At 41.1% G+C, this 18158-nt stretch overlaps 1 protein-coding gene across 1 annotated transcript in view; it reads right to left on the reverse strand.

The window, feature by feature from the left end:
• mylk4b (myosin light chain kinase family, member 4b) overlaps positions 1-18158 on the reverse strand; it is a 51682-nt gene that overhangs the window by 26405 nt on the left and 7119 nt on the right. The window contains exon 2 of the mRNA XM_077717894.1: positions 5322-5553. Coding sequence (XP_077574020.1) covers positions 5322-5553 — 232 coding nt within the window. The remainder of the gene's footprint in view (positions 1-5321; positions 5554-18158) is intronic.

Raw genomic sequence — 18158 nt, forward strand, 5'->3', positions numbered from 1 at the left:
TGCCCCATAATATATTTACCAAGCAATACTTCTAAACTTTCTTTCCTCAGAAATGTTATGGATAATCTACATGGCACTGTCACTTGCCGCGTCAGCAAACGCCTAGAAAAACACATTTCAATTATATATTGGTTGTTTATAGTGATCTGTTAGTTGAATATCTTTAGTTAAGAGAAGGAAATGTTTTTTTTACAAGTTTTAGGTTTGTCAAATTTTACACTTGGCTTTGTTGTTTTATATATATATATATATATATATATATATATATATATATATATATATATATATATATATATATATATATATATATATATATATATATATATATATATATATATATATATATATATATATATATATATATATATATATATATATATATATTTATAATTTTATATTTATTTGTATTTTTATCAGGCCTGATTACTAATTAATTGCAGAACTATTGTGCCTGTTTGTTCTGATTAGCCAGTAGAGGGCAATGCTATGCGCTACACTATCCAGAACGAACGTTCCTTTCTTCATATTCTCATGTTCTTTCCCTTTCTCTTTCCTTTCTACTTCCAGAGACTACACACCAATGGATGCCAACCGTATTACTGTCAAGGTGCTGCATGAAGACATTAATGTAACAGCCTATCCACAAAGATGAAAAAGACGCGGAGTAGAATGAACGTTTTTTGGCTGACTTTAGGTTGATGTGGATTAAAACGTGATCAGCCGAACCCAAAGTGCCATAGGCATATGTAATATGAAGATAATGGGCAGTTTCATCATTAATTGTGTGATATAGTAGTTTGTAAATGTGTCTTATTCGACCGGAGGTCGTTGATAGGCAGGATTCTGTAAGTGTCTGCACCCCGTCTACGCGTCGTAAAATTCAGGATTGGCTGGTCACTAGATGACGTCCCTAGATGACAAATGTCGCGAGATTGTCCGCATCCCCTGCTGCGTCACTACGGTATTGCATCGACGATCAACAGAACTCTTACATTGCTAGGATTCTGTAAGTGTCTGTGCCCCGTCTGCGCCGTAAAATTCATAAATGGTTCTTTCAATTGGTTCATTTTTAGTGGTTTTCCTTTTTAGGAATTTGGAATTTGGAATCACGGGGGTACAAAAATATATTTTTAGTATTGCAGATTTACAAAAATAGTTACAAAAATATTTGTGTACGTAATTCTATGCAATTCTCCCACAAAAAAGAATACGATGAAAATAGACACAAAAATAAAATAAAAAACCTGATCGACCGCTTCCGTTCGATTATGCTTACAATGTTACCTTTATGATAAAAATCAGGTTACTCACAACTGTTCAGCAGACACACCTTCAACTTTAAACCCCAGAAAAATAGTCTCCGTTGAAATTCTGGGTGCGCTTGGCAGAATTGTGACCACTACGACACAGCTAGTATAGGCCTATACACTGCCTCCTGGTTCTTAGCCTCCATTGAGGATTTTATTCCCACTCCTTCATTTCATTGCAATGGCTGTTTTGCTGGACATTATTCCATTATAAATGAAAAAAAAATAATGCACAAAGTCACATAGGTTAATGCATAATCTGCCGCGGTTCTTAATTTTAGGTATAGCCTGAAATTACAGTGGATAATGATGTTCCAATTGTGGCAAATCCCCACCAATGACATTTTGTTTGAAAAAACTCAGAGGTTTAGCACCGGGACGTTAGCAAATCTGTCTTTTCGGGCAACACAAAAAGGCTGAGTAGGAGAAACCAAGATTTTTAATTTAATCCACCAATTCAAGAATTAAATATTCATCAGGTTTTGTATGATTTGATCACTAATCTTCTAACATGTATTTAGAGATAATTTGTGAAAAAGCTTTGACCTAGGAAGCTGCCATAGCTGAAGGGCACAATTTTAGTGGCTAAAGATTTTTAGGTTGCTAGGTTGCTAGGTTGCTAAGCGTAGCTCTAAGCCGCCTCTTGGTGTAGTGGTTCACTCGCCACAGTTTGGTGCCAGCAGCCGCGGGCTCAATTCCCACTTGTGGTGGTATGATTGGGGGTGTGGGTGGTTGTTTGTCTCTCTGTGTGCCCTACAACTTACAGGCAACCAGTCCGGTGGGTTCAGTCCGCCTTTCATCGAAAACCAGCTGGGTTAGGCTCTCTCGCAACATTTTCGAGGTTGGGTGGTACGGAAGATGAATGAATGAATAAACATAGCTCCTGTATCAGAAATGTGCATAGTATTAGTGTTCTTTTATTTCTTCTGAAAGATTTTTTGACAGAGCACAGACAAGACAGATAAATTTCAGTGGTCACTTCTCAATGGTTTATTTGGCACACTCGTGTTATCTGACTCCAAAATTTAAATTCTGCCTGTGGGCGTTAACTTAAACATCTGTTGAGGTAAAAAAAATTCTCAAAATATGACACCTTTCTTTCAACTAACCACTTTGGTCATTGAGCATGAACAATCCTACATTCTGGCGGGAAATTATATTTCGAATATGACACGTATCCTAAAGTTAATTTCTATAGCAAATAATCCATAACAAATATATATACATAAATAATTCTGGCCCCACTCCTCATAAATGGAGTATGTGTAGACACGGTCCAGTCCTCTTAATTCCTGGGGGTCCACGTCACGGATAATATCTTCTGGTCTACAAACACCACGGCTGTAGTGAAGTACTCAGGAGGAACAACTTGGACACTAAGCTTCTGGTAACCTTCTATAGAGCTACTGTGGACAGCATCCTGGCATACTGAATCACAATGTGGTACGCTGGAAGCACGGCAGCAGGCTGAGAGACCATGCAGAGAGTGATTAACACTGCCAAGAAGATCGTCGGCTGCTCTCTGCCCTCACTGGAAGACATTGCCAGCCCTCTTTACCTCAGCAGAGCCAGGAACATAATCGGGGACCCATACCACCCTGGTCACAATCTGTTCCAGTTGCTGCCCTCTGGCAGACGGTATAGGTCTCACAAATTACGGACAAATAGGCTTAAGGACAGTTTTTATCCCACATCCATCAGGACTCTAAACTTGCGGTAACACGACACACAATCCCTTCTGTGTAATAACTTCGGGGTAAGGTAACATGAAAAAATGTTGGTCTGTGATCTGCCTCCTACTGGCTCACTGAAAGTAAGTGAAAAACAGTGATCCGCTCGGGGGTGATGTGGTGTATCAATCACGGCAGATGCCAAATTACGAGTCTGAAATTATTTTCACTTATTTGCCGGGAAAACGCACCTTATGGAGAAGCACTACCAATTTTGTCAGTTAATGGAAGTTGCCATCAAATGAGGGCCAATATGACTTTACATTTATGAAACTACCATCCATCACTGTTTGAAAAAGTCAACGTCCAATAAAATATAACACTGTCCTCAAATGCAGATTGCAACCCGTGACCGGACGTTTCGCCGGATTAGCTCACTCTCAAAATTCTAATCATGAAAGAGAGAAAAAGAGAGAGAGTTTACTATTGAAAGCGATCAACCCTGTAATCTCTCGCTCTCAAAATTCTAATCATGAGAAAGAGTTTTTAAATGTCAGAGCATTCATATCTAAATATCTAATATTAAAATTATCAATAAGTTGCGTATTATTGGCGTGTGTAAGTTATCCGTGGCCGGATTCGCTCGCTCTCAAAATTATCAATAAAGTGCGTATTATTGGGGTGTGTGTGTGTACATGTTTTTCAAACTACGGCCCGCAATACCCTCGTTTCCCCGATAGATGACCCACTAGTGTAGACCTTTGTTGGAGTGTATCATGGAGAACAACATGCCGCTCATCACTCTCAATTTAAAGACTGCTTTCTTTTGTTCAATAATAATATGTTCTTAATGTTAAAAGTAAATTTGAAAATACATTTTTACCTTCAATTGTGTCGTTTTTCTTACATTTCAATACCCAGGTTTGATAAATTACATTGCGTGTCCATATGCTGTCAAATGTTAGTATCCATTCTGGCCCGCAAGTCAAAACGTTTGCCCACCTCAGGTATAGAATAACTAGCCTTTTTATATTATTTTCCCAAATTAAACACTATCAATAAGCAGCTAATGGCGGCAGTAGACGTCCGTTCATGTTGACTGAGGTGCAGATGCTATTTTTGTTATGAGAGCTCTATCTAGTGCAGTGGTCTCAAACCGGTTCTACATAGGGCCACAGTGGGTCCTGGTTTTTGTTCCAACCGATCCAGTGCCGACATTTTAACCAATCAGGTGTCTTTAAAATAAGTAGCACCTGACTCTAATTAACTGATTGCACTTGCAAAAGGTATCCTTGTTGAGTTGGAATGAAAACCGGTTATAGACCACTGATCTAGTGGATATATAACACAACACTTAACATGAATCGGACATCTACTGCCGTCAATGGCAGCCGGATGTCCGGGTAACGATCTTGCTGTGGGATAATAAGGCTCAATGAACACCACTTCAAAATAGTACAATGTTTTTCTGTCCTGATCATCCTTGGATTTTTCTTTTTGCCATAAAAAAAGACCTCCTGATCCCATAGCAAGATCGGTACCCGGACATCCGGCTGCCGTTGACGGTGGTAGACGTCCGATTTATGTTGACTGTTGCGTTATATATCCACTAGAAGGATCTCTAATAACAGAAAATAGCATCAGCACCTCAGTCAACATGAATCGGACGTCCACCCCCGTCAATGGCAGCGTATTGATAATGGGTTTAAATTGGCACAATAATAGTATAAAAGAGGCAAGTTTGTCTATACCAGGGGTGTGTGTGATTTAACAAGTGAAAAATATGCAATTGGGCAGCCCGGCGGCTGACTGGTTAGCTTGTCGGCCTCACAATGGCGGAGCTGGGTTCAAATCCAGGTCGGTTCACCTGTGTAGAGTTTGCATGTTCTCTGGGCATGCGTAAGTATGGTCCGGATACTCCAGTTTCCTCCCAGATTCCAAAGACATGCATGGTAGGCTGATTGGACACTCTAAATTGCCCCTGGGTGTGAGAATGATTGTTTGTCTCCCTGTGCCCTGCGATTGGCTGGCTACCAATTCAGCGTATCCCCAGTCTCTGGCCCGAAGTCAGCTAGGATAGGCTCCAGCACCCCCCGTGACCCTAGAGAGGATAAAGCGGTTCAGAAAATGAGTTGAGATGAGTAAATGCAATTGATTCCCCAAGTGGAATTTTGCAGTACTGTGAGGTTGTGATGTGTCAACAAGTGTTGGATGCTGTCCGAGACTGCTGTGGCCTTGGATATTAACTGCTGAGGTATAGTGCAGGTTACGGTTCCCTTGTTGTTAAAACACACTTCTCTTCCATGCGACTACAAAGAATTTAGAATATTTGTTGATTGCTTACCTCAAGTTCAATGTGTTTAAGTTCCCAGAAGCAGCGCATGGTCCCGACCTTCTCCAGGTGTCTATAGAAGGCCAGCCGACCAAAACGAAGGCTGTTACTGCGGTTGCGGATAGCCTTTAGCCCTTCCATTTTCTCTACAATGGGAGACATGGGAATAGGTGGCGGTACTGCTGATTCAACACATTTTCCATTCTTCATTCCTGGCCCGGTACAAGGAAACTTTTTGTCTGACCTGCAATTACAACAAAACATCTAACAATCTAGATTTCAAAACATCTTGTCACATTCTCCTGCTTGTTTGGTATTTTTCACAGAGGTTTGTGACTTCCCTTTCCTTTTTAAATGTTTTTTTAGCTTATTAAATATATATTGAGCGGCCTCGTGGTGTAGAGGATCCCTCAACTGATTTTGGTGTGAGCAGACCTGGGCTCGATTCCTGCTGGTCGTGGTATGCTTGTGATGACCAGTCTAGAATGTAGTCTGACTTTCACCTGAAGTCAGCTGGGTTAGAGTCTAACAACCCCCACAACCCTGTTGAGAATGCAGAGTATGGAAGATGAATGAATGCAGTGGTACCTCGAGATACGAGCTTAATTCGTTCTGAGACTTAACTCGTATGTCGATATTCTCGTAACTCGAGCGAACGTTTCCCATTGAAATGAATTAAAAACAAATTAATTCGTTCCAAAACTCTGAAAAAACACCAAAAACACGATATTGGATTGGAAGATTTTTTTATTTCTTCTAATTTGCCATCTATTAACAAAGTAACACATAGCTAGTAGTTTAATATTACTAAAATGTGTTTAATAGTACTCAAATTATACAGATTTTGAAGGGGAGAGAGGGGGCGACGGGGGCGCCTTTTGCACTGCAACACGCTCGTTTCATAACATAAATAAATTCAAATGAACTTGGATTACGATGCTGACACACGAAAAATAAATTGAATCTAACCTTACACTAAACTTAATTCAAATTTTGTATTAACGTTTCTTCTGGGTTGTTCTTCAGTGCTCGCAGAGACATTACAAAAAGGGAGTTGCGACCAGAGACATTAGACGAAGGGAGTTGCGGGGAGAGAGCTAGTGCCCCTCATGTGCTTATGAGCAGCCAAGTGATATATACCAGTGATGTGCCGTCAGGGCCTTCGCGGTCCTTTCAACAAGAAGTAATATATACTACTCGTATTAGCGATCGCTCCGCCATTTGTGCTGATCGATGGGGGGGAAAAAAACACTGAAAAAATGCAACGCTTCGCCCAGTGCTCGTAGATATCTGTTATACACGAATGAGATGCGGCAAAAAAAGACAGTCTGCTAAAATCATAAAGAGCCTCTCATGTCTTGGCCACCTGGCTTTCTCGTATCTCGAAATTTGTCTTGTATTTATAAATATATATATATAAATATACATTTATAAATGTCATAAATGTGTCTGGCCTGGGAAGACGAACTTGTGGAGAAGCACTATACAATTTCGTCATACGCTGCTGAGGGTATGATGACTACTAGGCTTTTTGTCAAGTCAATGATGACGACAATGCCTATGTCTGATTTTCATTTTCATTTTCATTTTTTCATCTAGAGATTATTATTTTCTTGAAATTTTACTGGTATCTCGAATTGCTTGTGTCGGGGTGCTCGTATGTCGAGGTACCACTGTTTTAACATGTCTCCTTGGTTTGAGTCATCTGCTTCAAGGTCCAAACTTCTGACTCTGTGGACCGTGACGAGTCTCCCATGAAGGACCATAGATGCTCTCTGAAAATGAATATGTTCCTATAAGTTTCAAAATTACAAAATATTTATTTATTTTAAAATTATTTGTAATGGTTTTAGATGCATTGGATTGGTTACAAGCCAAGCTCAAGGCTGTTTTTGATTACGATTTGGTTACAAAAAAGATAACACAAAAATATTTTTGTAGTGATATGCAATAAATTGCTAATTTCCAAAGTAATGTAATCCATTCAGTCATTGCAGTTTTGTAATGAATTAATTGCAAAGCAATTGCAAAGCAATTAATTAATCAGATCATTTTTTACCAAGAACTTTTTGTACCGCTTTCATTGATTGTTGTGATCGTTCAACTGGTGAGTTACCATGGTCTATTTTGCAACTGTGTAAATTTGCATTCTTGTACTCAGTGCCACCATGTCAAAGGATTACTTCAAAATCCATATCTGAGTATTCAACACTGTGCCTGCCAAATGTCTGATCCATTCAACCAGTTGGGAGTAGCATCACATTATAAAAGGGATGACTGATGAGATTAAGAAATCCAGCCTGACGCCTGTTTGAGACAGCTGTTTTTTTTGCTCTACCTTTTGAGTCCCCGGGGAGGTCATGTAAGATTACTGAGTATATATTTAGTCACAGAATGTACATGTCCAGGCTGCGACATAGAATTAGACAGTCTGTAGTTCAACACAGTGCGTGAGTGTCTGATGCAGCCAGGACTCTCCTCCATCCCCAGGGGATTTCTTGGGGTAGGATTTCAGCGCTAAAACCACAAGGGTGACCTAGAGTGGACAGCTGGTATTGCTCCTAACAGCCACTCTTTAACTCCAATGATTTCCACTCAGATTCCAAGAAAGTAAAGCCACAGTGTTAGTAAACACCAACATCCAACTTGGTTTGTAACATGTCCCCCCCTGTGAATACTGTAACGTAACTAATATCATAGCATTTGTTTTAATTTTATGGTTTTTATTACTGATGTTATGGTAAATAAGTCAAGTATTGCATTGTTTCCTTCTTTTGCATTTGAAAAATGTATTTCTAAATAATTTCAGCCCTTTTCTCACTCCAAGAGTTATGTACTGTGGTTGAAATTACCAAGCACGATAATAAATATTTGAATAGGAAGAAAGGTTTGAATGAAGAGGATAGTCAGGATTCCCTTTAAGGTGGCAGTTGAACATCTTAAGCTACATATCAATATAGTAACATTTAAATAGGAATGCTCTAAAAAAATAAATAGGTCAATTTGTCACAGGCATGGATGCGGTTTAAGAACATTCAATGAATAACTGCTACAAATTTATGAAAGGCATCATCTACTGTCAACAATATAAGTGAAAATATTTTAAGATGATGGTAAAAATCAATGTAGAAACTAACATTTAAAATTGGTGACCTTCAATTCCTAAGGCATCGATGCATAAAAAAATAAACATCCTTGTTTACATGATATACCCACATGGTCCATTCACTATGATCCTTCATCACTTCACGGCTTCAACATTCTTGGATTCTGTACATTGCATTCTTTTCATCCAAAGCATAAAATGAGTTCATGAAAATTTCAAAATTCACACTGAAATTTGCAAGCGGAAGACGAGATAAAAGATGGCGGAAGTCAGAGGCCCGCTTCTTCTTTGGTGGTGATTTGGCTCGGACACAGTACTGAGGCAGAAGCCACATTTTGCCATAGAGGAAGAATTATATTAAAAGGCCGACATCGTGCCTTTTCCTGTTTTGTTGCGAGTGAATTCCCCGTCGCGCACATCACTTGTTGAGAAACACTACGTCGATCTTATGTTAGTTGTATTTGGATTTTGACCCGTAGTTAAAAATGCCTCCCAAGTGTCTTGGCATCCAAAAAGCACAGGAAATAACAAAACATGAGGACATTCATTCATTCATTTTATGAACCGCTTTATCCTCACTAGCATCACTTAGGGTGCTGGAGTCTATCGCAGCCAAATTCGGGCCAGGAGCGGGGACACCCTGAATCATTGGAGAGGCAGTGGACAATGACAAGGATGAAGAATGTGGTTTGCTGTCTGCAACAACGGGTCCAGGAGATTGATAACAACATGGTCGGAGCCATACAATTTGGCAATCATCTTGACAGTGTTATGTCCTTGTACCAAAGCATATTTGTGCAAGAAAGGAAACAGCAGTCCCTATGTTCATTGTGTGCCGAATCTTGCCCGATCACGATTCCAGCACCAAATGGGTGGAGCTCGAATGGTGTTATCTTTCCTCATCGCTGACTCGCTGACTCGCTCCACTCGCTCCACTCGCTCCACTCGATCAGAGGGATATGGAGGGAATGGAGGCTGAATACAAGATACTTATAGGCTGAAAAAGAATCAAAGTTAAAAACTAGAACAGGAGAAAGATTGCCTCGACGTCAGTTTCCGACAGCATAACAACGCTCCACCTGGATAGGTGCCCCAAGATGTGTCAGGCTCACTAAGTGTCGAAAGCAAATTACCCCTAACTTTCAAATAAACTTTTTTGGATGAAACCTTAACACAGTCCCTAGTAATGACTAGACCACCACCACCAGAGCCATTCCGTGTCTCAGTGAAGGAGTTTCTGCCCATCACTCTAGTCTGTGATTTAGGCACTGGAGACAGATTTTCTTGAGACAAACCCGGCGGAAAAGATAATACAACAGAAAGGCTTGCAGGTTTTATGCATGAAGAATGACAAGCTCAGGCACAATGAAGAAGAATATCTGGAGATGCCGCTACCATTTAGGGTACGTCCTCAATTGCCAAACAATAGGAAATCTGTCAGCCTGTTGTCAACATACACCGCTACGTTTGACGAAATTGGTGAGATGTGAAAAAGATGTTTCATCATTTCCACGTCGGCCCACAGGATCGTGATTACATGCAATTCCTTAGGAGGGACAATATAAATACAGAGATCGTATTTTCTCCTTGGAAATGAAGGATGTTGTTTTGAGAACTGACCCAGAAGATTCACAATGTCAGTCCTGTTTGTGTCTGTCTATAATGTCGCAAAATCCTTTTGAACAAAATTTCCATGTTTATTCGATTATAACGCGCAAAATTTCGTACCAAAAACTGAAGCAAAGTTCGGGAGAGCATTATACACGAATCCCGGTTAAACACTGCCCTCATTTGGTGAAAAAGTACCCTCAGTGGCCATTATGTGTAATGGGAGATGTAGAACCTGTCTTTGTCCACTAGATGGCGACAGTCTACCTTCTTTTACAAAAGCCAGTTCTCTCCCAATAACCTTGGCAAGTTTATAGGATAATATAGGGTTGTAAAAAAAAAGTTGCTCTACAGAAATGAGTCTGCCCAGGGAGCGCTATCCTTGTTCAAGAACAATGGAATCAATTGTTTTGTAAATCTGATGATGAACAATCAGACTTTGAAAGATTTTAAATATTATAATGATGAATTTGGCTTTAAGGATTTAAAATTTTAAATTCCATTTGGGAATTATGTTCATATTGGTAGTAATTTGTTTTACCAGGTTGCAATACCATATGTTGTGAATAAATGTTTTCTACGTTTCCCAGTTACCAGTACTGGTGCAATCCTTGGTGTGAGCTGGGAATAACTAAAAGAAAAAACTATTTATACCAACTTTTAGTCACTAAAAATATGTACCCGTTTTACACGGGTGCGGACTATATTCAAACAAATATGATAAGAACACTAATATGAGTCATACAAAGAAGTTATGGAGAAAGTAATTGAGGCAGGACTCAGGATAAAAGTATTTGTGAGCAGTAGTATGGGTTTATGCTGATGAAAAGTACAATAGACTATGGAAAAGTATCGGGAAGATCGTCAGAAACTGCACTTGTAGATAGTTATTGTAGATCTAGAGCAGGGGTGGCCAACCAGTCAGAGACCAAGAGCCACATTTTTTACTGTGTTACCGCAAAGAGCCACATTTTTTACTGTGTTACCGCAAAGAGCCACATCACACACATACCTTTGCTCAGCCAGATGTATTGTAAATGTCACACTCCAGCATAGTAATGACATAAATTGACTCCTACAGTACTAACAGCACAGGCCAGTCATTATCAACAATGAACATTGTGTGCACTGTCTCACACAGACAAACTCTCAGTTCAACCAAGTCCACAAACAAAAATATAATAATTTACAATAGCGTTTTTCTTTTACTATGCATGTTACTTAGTGGGACTTCTGTCATAAAATCAGAGCCTATTTTTACGCAACATTCGCTCCTTGTGAGCTGTCATTTATTATGAATGGCTTTTAACTAGCGCGCCCACCACGTGGGTGTACACCTCGCTCTCCTATTGGCTGCTCCCGGCTGAGCACTCTCACTTTGGTATGCCTCGCAGGGGGTGTGGCTTTTTCAGCCGACGCTCGCTCTTTGGGATACTTTTTGTGTGCGCGACGCCGTTCATTGTCGCTTCTGGTTCACGGGAGCTCTCCCACTTTGTTAAAAACGTTTACTCAAATGACCTTGCTCCTAGTGGGAAACTTTGAGGTATTTTCATCCCAAGCACATGCGCATTGGACGAAAATACCGTATTGAACTCAAGCGAAGCGCACACCAAATAAAAATAAAACACAAATACAAACTTTGATATGGTCGTAAGAGCCGCATGAAACCGGGCAAAGAGCCGCGGGTTGGCCACCCCTTATCTAGAGAAAGACTGTCACAGAGTAGCTAGAGAGGTACAGGACACAACCTGGAAGATACGGTACTCGAACGTTTGGTCGCCGGACGTTTGGTCGCCGGACGTTTGGTCGCCGGACGTTTGGTCGCCGGACGTTTGGTCGCCGGACGTTTGGTCGCCGGACGTTTGGTCGCCGGACGTTTGGTCGCCGGACGTTTGATCGCCGGACATTTGGTTGCCGGACATTTGGCCGCCGGACATTTGGCCGCCGGACATTTGGTCGCCGGACGTTTGGTCGCCCCAGATGTTTGGTCGCCCTGGATGTTTGGTCGCTGGTCTTTTGGTCGCCAGTCAAATGGTGACAGAGAGTTTACTGTTGAAAATAGCTCTCAAAAATATATTCATGAGAGAGAGTTTAATACCTAAGTACTGTTGAAACCATCTCTCAAAATTATATTCATGATTTTAATATCTAAATATCTAATATCAAAACATCAATAAGAGCACTTATTTAACACACATCTAAACGGTCGCGCATGCGCGGCCGAGCCGGCGAAAACTTTCCACACAGCTACAAGTTTCATAAACAATAGCCATTACATTCCTATTTCCCCAGATGTTAAAATCTATCAATTGCATACCGATTGAGTTTACATATTTGTTCAAATTCTTGCGGATGAGCGACACGACAACGACCATCTAAATTCTTAACAGTCGTGCGCGTGCGGCCGAGCCTGCTAAAACTTTCCACACTACTACCAGTTTAGCCATTGCATCCCTATTCCCCCCAATGTTAAGATATATAATTGCATGCCAATTGAGTTTATATATTTGTTCAAATTCCTGCAGATGAACGATACGACGACGACCACCTATGCAAACCCAGATAAATTCACGAACAAATTAGAGTACCTGCAAGCATTACGTACATTTTGTAAGTTTTACTATTTTTATAATAAAAACTCCTATCTGTGAATTCCCTTTCTACGTAATTTGTAAGTTTGTATTTGTAATTTTTGTACAGAATTTGTAAAAGTTTGTATATGTGATTTGTGTTAAGTTTTATTGCTTCAACAATCACACCATCTGTAAATTTGCTGTGTCTTCTTTTTAATTAATTAATTTTACTTATTGCCTTTTATTTTAGTGTGAAAGTTACAGGCTAAAAGTATACTAAGACTTTTATTTGTTTGACAAAAATGACCATCTAAAGTATTTCAACATTGCAAGTTCTCCCAGAGAGAATGAAGGTTCATTGGACGCCTATGACAGTCAATGGCAGCAGCCAGTGTGTTAAATGAGTGCTCTTATTGATATTTTGATATTAGATATTTAGATATTAAACTCAGGAATATAATTTTGAGAGTTGGTTTCAACAGTACTTGGATAATAAACTCTCTCTAGAATATAATTTTGAGAGCTGGTTTCAACAGTACTTAGATATTAAACAGTACTTAGATGTTAAACTGTCTATTTAGAATATAATTTTGAGAGCTGGTTTCAACATTACTTAGATATTAAACAGGACTTAGATATTAAACTCTCTCATGAATATAATTTTGAGAGTTGGTTTCAACAGTACTTGGATAATAAACTCTCTCTAGAATATAATTTTGAGAGCTGGTTTCAACAGTACTTAGATATTAAACAGTACTTAGATATTAAACTGTCTATCTAGAATATAATTTTGAGAGCTGGTTTCAACAGTACTTAGATATTAAACAGTACTTAGATATTAAACTCTCTCTCATGAATATAATTTTGAGAGCTGGTTTAAACAGTACTTTCATATTAAACAGTACTTAGATATTAAACTCATTCTAGTGAATTAACTGTAGATATTTAGATATTAAACTCTGATGAATATATTTTTGGGAGCCATTTTCAACAGTAAACTCTCCGTCACCATTTGACTAGCGGCCAACGGGGACCAAAAGACCGGTGAACAAACGCCTGGCGACCAATCACCCGGCGACCAATAACCCGCCAACCAATCGTCCGGCGACCAAAGGTCAGGGCGACCAATGGTCCGGGCGACCAAAGGTCCGGGCGACCAAACGTCCGGTCACGAGAAGATACATGTCATGTACATACATACGTGCATGGGGTGTAGTGAGCGAGGACATGAAAGTGGCTGGTATATGGGGGAAAGTGATGCACAGGACAGGTTGAAATGGAAAAAAGTTGATTCGGTGTGGTCAATAAGATGGGTTGAGAACATCATTTTCCGAACCGTTTATTCTCACTTGGGCTGTTGGGCCACCTTCGAGAACGTCTATATATTTAATGGAATTTCCATTGTTAATTAGGCATTGTTCCAAACAAAGAACAAAAATGGTTGTTTCATGACCCCTTTGGACAAACAACAGCTATAGAAACATGCTCCATTTTTAATTAGGGTATTTTGACCAAAACATTTCAAGAATCTTTCCCCATATGTTCCTGTTACTAAAATAGTCAGCAGTTCTTGAAAGCCCAAATGCTTCAAGAAGTATGGCTGATCCCAGGTCAATTACCTCAAAGAGCATTATTTTTGGTATACTGTTTCACATGAGGTCACATGGGTCACACTAATCCCAGAAAAGAAAACCCAGTAAGTATTCTGTTCTGCAAGGGCTTCCAATAGGTTTGTTGTCAGGCAGACAAGCATTTAAGTTCATGTATGAGTGCATTTTCTAATAGCATGTTGTTTTAACAAGCAATTACATTGTTGAGGATCTATTTTATGCTTTTGTATATCAGTGTGCGAATAACCCTGTATTCATTGAATGTTGTGTTCTGTGTACATTTTTGTAATTTCTATCCATCTATAAAGCATCTGTGGGAGATTCCTTTCCATCCTCATCAAGATAGCAAGATGGCGGCGCGCACGGGTGCAGCGGCTCACTGCTCTCCAGTTCGTTCGCTTTTCTACAGTCGCCAAGACCTAATCACTGTCGGAAGGAAAGGCAAGAAACCTAAATCTATGACCTTCGATATCCCCGAGAACATCCGGAGACCTCCGGGATCTCAGTGGATATCCAGCCCTCCAAAAGTACGACGTAGACGACGAAGAGAAAGAAAACAGAAACGGGGTTGCCGGTCAGGCTTAGCGGTTAGGCTAAGACAACAACCTTTCCGAACCCCGCTTCCTAGTATCTTTCTGACAAATGCCCGATCCATTACCCACAAAATGGATGAGTTGGAACTTCGAGTTGCTACCAACAGCTTCGTAAGGTATTGCAACATTATTCTCATCACGGAAACATGGCTACACCAGCATATACCCGACGCTGCGCTATCGCTAGCTAGCCGAACGCTTTTTCGGAACGATCGTTCCAAAGAACTACCAGGAAAGAGCAAAGGCGGTGGACTATGCATGTACATTCACAATGAATGGTGCTGTAACAGCAAGATCATTGACACCCACTGTTCTCCGGATTTGGAGCTATTGGCAATACGATGCAGACCATACTACCTACCGAGGGAGCTAACGGTCGTCATAGTAACGGCTATCTACATACCTCCAAATGCTAACGTCAACACGGCTCTCGACTTACTGCTAACGGCTGTAAATAAACAACAGCTCGACCACCCTGATGGAGTCTTTATTGTCGCTGGTGACTTCAACAAAGCAAGTTTAAAGACTGTCCTACCTAAGTTCATCCAATATGTCAAATGCAATACAAGACAAGACAAAATTCTCGACCATGTCTACTCGAACATCAAACATGCCTATAAAGCTGATCCTCTCCCACATCTAGCTGGATCAGACCATCTTTGTATATCTCTAACCCCTGCGTACAACACACTCCGAACGCAGACAAAGCCAAAAATAAAGTCAATAAAAACTTGGCCCGAGAACGCTCTTTCTAAACTGCAGGACTGCTTTTCCCGCACCAACTGGGAACTTTTTGAACACAACGACCTCCTGGACTATACAGAAAATGTACTCTCCTACATCAGAAACGGCATTGACAACGTCACTACAAACAAACGGATACGAGTTTTTCCAAATCAAAAACCCTGGATGACCAAAGAGACACAAGCACTTATCAAATGCCGTAACACCGCCTACAGATCGGGGGACAAAAGAAAGTATAGAGCTGCCAGAGCTGAGCTGAAAAGGGGCATAAAGAAGGCCAAGGCAGCATATACTAAGAAAATCGAAGAGCACTTCAAAGAAAACAACCCAAAGAAGATGTGGCAGGGAATACGACATATCACTAACTACAAGAACAATTCCATGTCTGTAAACGCGAATGTCTCACTAGCGGAGGAACTGAACCATTTCTTTGCCCGCTTTGAATCTGACAAATCAAACCAAGTGTCAACACTCCCACCACCACCCTGCGACAATACACTGGAGTTTCAGGAACAGGAAGTGAGACTGGAAATGCAGTCTGTGAACACCAGGAAGGCTGCTGGTCCAGACGGAATACCTGGCAAAGTGCTCAAAGCCTGTGCTGAACAGCTGGCAGGAGTCTTCACGGACATTTTCAATCGGTCCTTGCAACAATCCATCGTTCCTGCCTGCCTAAAATCTTCCACCATCATTCCTGTCCCCAAAAAGCCAACCATCGGCAGCTTGAACGATTACAGGCCTGTTGCTTTCACGCCTGTGATCATGAAGTGCTTTGAAAAGTTGGTGGCCCGACACATCAGAAAGACAATTCCCCCCTCAGTTGACCCGCACCAGTTTGCTTATAGGGAAAACAGGTCCACTGAGGATGCTATCGCCGTGGCTCTTCACACAGCACTGAGCCACCTGGAGCACCAGGGGAACTATGTGAGGATGCTCTTCATAGACTATAGCTCAGCCTTCAACACCATCAAGCCGGACATCCTGAAGGACAAACTCTACCACCTTGGACTATCCTCTTCAATCTGCTGCTGGATAAAGAACTTCTTGACTGGTCGACCACAAACTGTCAGAATGGGTCCACACCTCTCTTCCTCCATCACACTAAACACAGGCTCACCACAAGGCTGTGTACTGAGTCCTCTCCTGTACTCCCTGTACACATACGACTGCACACCAGCCCACCAGTCAAACTCTATCATCAAATTCGCCGATGACACCACTGTGATCGGACTCATCTCAGGCGGGGATGAGTCAGCTTACAGAGACGAGGTCGACAAACTGTCTTCTTGGTGCTCGGCGAACAATCTTACACTGAATACCGCAAAGACTAAAGAAATAATCTTGGACTTTCGCAAGCGCAGCACAGACCTGGCCCCACTCCTCATTAACGGAGTATGTGTAGACAGGGTCCAATCGTTCAAATTCCTGGGAGTCCACGTCACGGATAGGCTCTCCTGGTCCACAAACACCACAGTGTTAGTGAAGAAGGTCCAGAAACGACTCCACTTCCTCAGGGTACTGAGAAGGGACAAGTTGGACACCAAGCTTCTGGCAACCTTCTACAGAGCCACTGTGGAGAGCATCCTGACTTACGGCATTACAGTGTGGTATACCGGAAGCACGGCAGCAGACAAAAAAGCCATACAGAGAGTGATAAACACTGCCCAGAAGATCGTCGGCTGCTCTCTGCCATCGCTAGAAGACATTGCCAACCCCCGATACCTCAGAAGAGCCGGGTCCATTGTTGGAGACCCATACCACCCTGGACACGGCCTGTTCCAGTTGCTTCCATCTGGCAGACGCTACAGGTCCTACAAAGCACGGACAAACAGGCTCAAGGACAGCTTCTTCCCAACAGCCATCAGGTCTCTGAACCTGCAGCAACACGTGATGTGACGACTACACATATCCCTACTATGAAATTAAGTCAAGTCGAATTGAAGTAACAGGAAAGTCGTTTGGTGCAGATCTACCTTCCACAGGATGACTGAGGGAGGGTAAGTATAAAGACTGAGAGGTAAGTGATCCATCTTATTCTTGTTGGCATCGGTGAGGCAACTTGTAGTCGCCGGAAAATGGCGCTCAAGGCGGAGAGCTAACAAGTATGAATATGTCATAAATAAATGTCATAAATGTGTCTGGCCTGGGAAGACGAACTTGTGGAAAAGCACTATACAATTTCGTCATACGCTGCTGAGGGTATGATGACTACTAGGCTTTTTGTCAAGTCAATGATGACGACAATGCCTATGTCTGATTTTCATTTTTCATTTTTTCATAACCCTCTGTAAATGATATGAAGATCTGCAAGTGTGCTGGGATGACTCAGGGCTGCCACTTTATCCTACAATATGACTATGAACACATAAACGGATGATTGCTTACTATTATTATCAATAAACAACAAATTGAAATGTACTTTGTTTAGAAATTTAAAATGAATTAATAATTGTTCATGTCGAGCCATGTGGCCAAACTGGTTTTACAATTGTTTGTTAAGACAGTGGAAGGTAGGATAGGCCAACTAGCTGACCTTGCAATTGTTTGTTCGCCTGACGAAGTGTAACATAGGCTGGCTAACAGGTTTTGCAATTGTTTCCTTGTATTGTGGAATA

The sequence above is a fragment of the Stigmatopora nigra genome, chromosome 5 (genome assembly GCF_051989575.1).
Source record: "Stigmatopora nigra isolate UIUO_SnigA chromosome 5, RoL_Snig_1.1, whole genome shotgun sequence".
NCBI lineage: Eukaryota > Metazoa > Chordata > Actinopteri > Syngnathiformes > Syngnathidae > Stigmatopora > Stigmatopora nigra.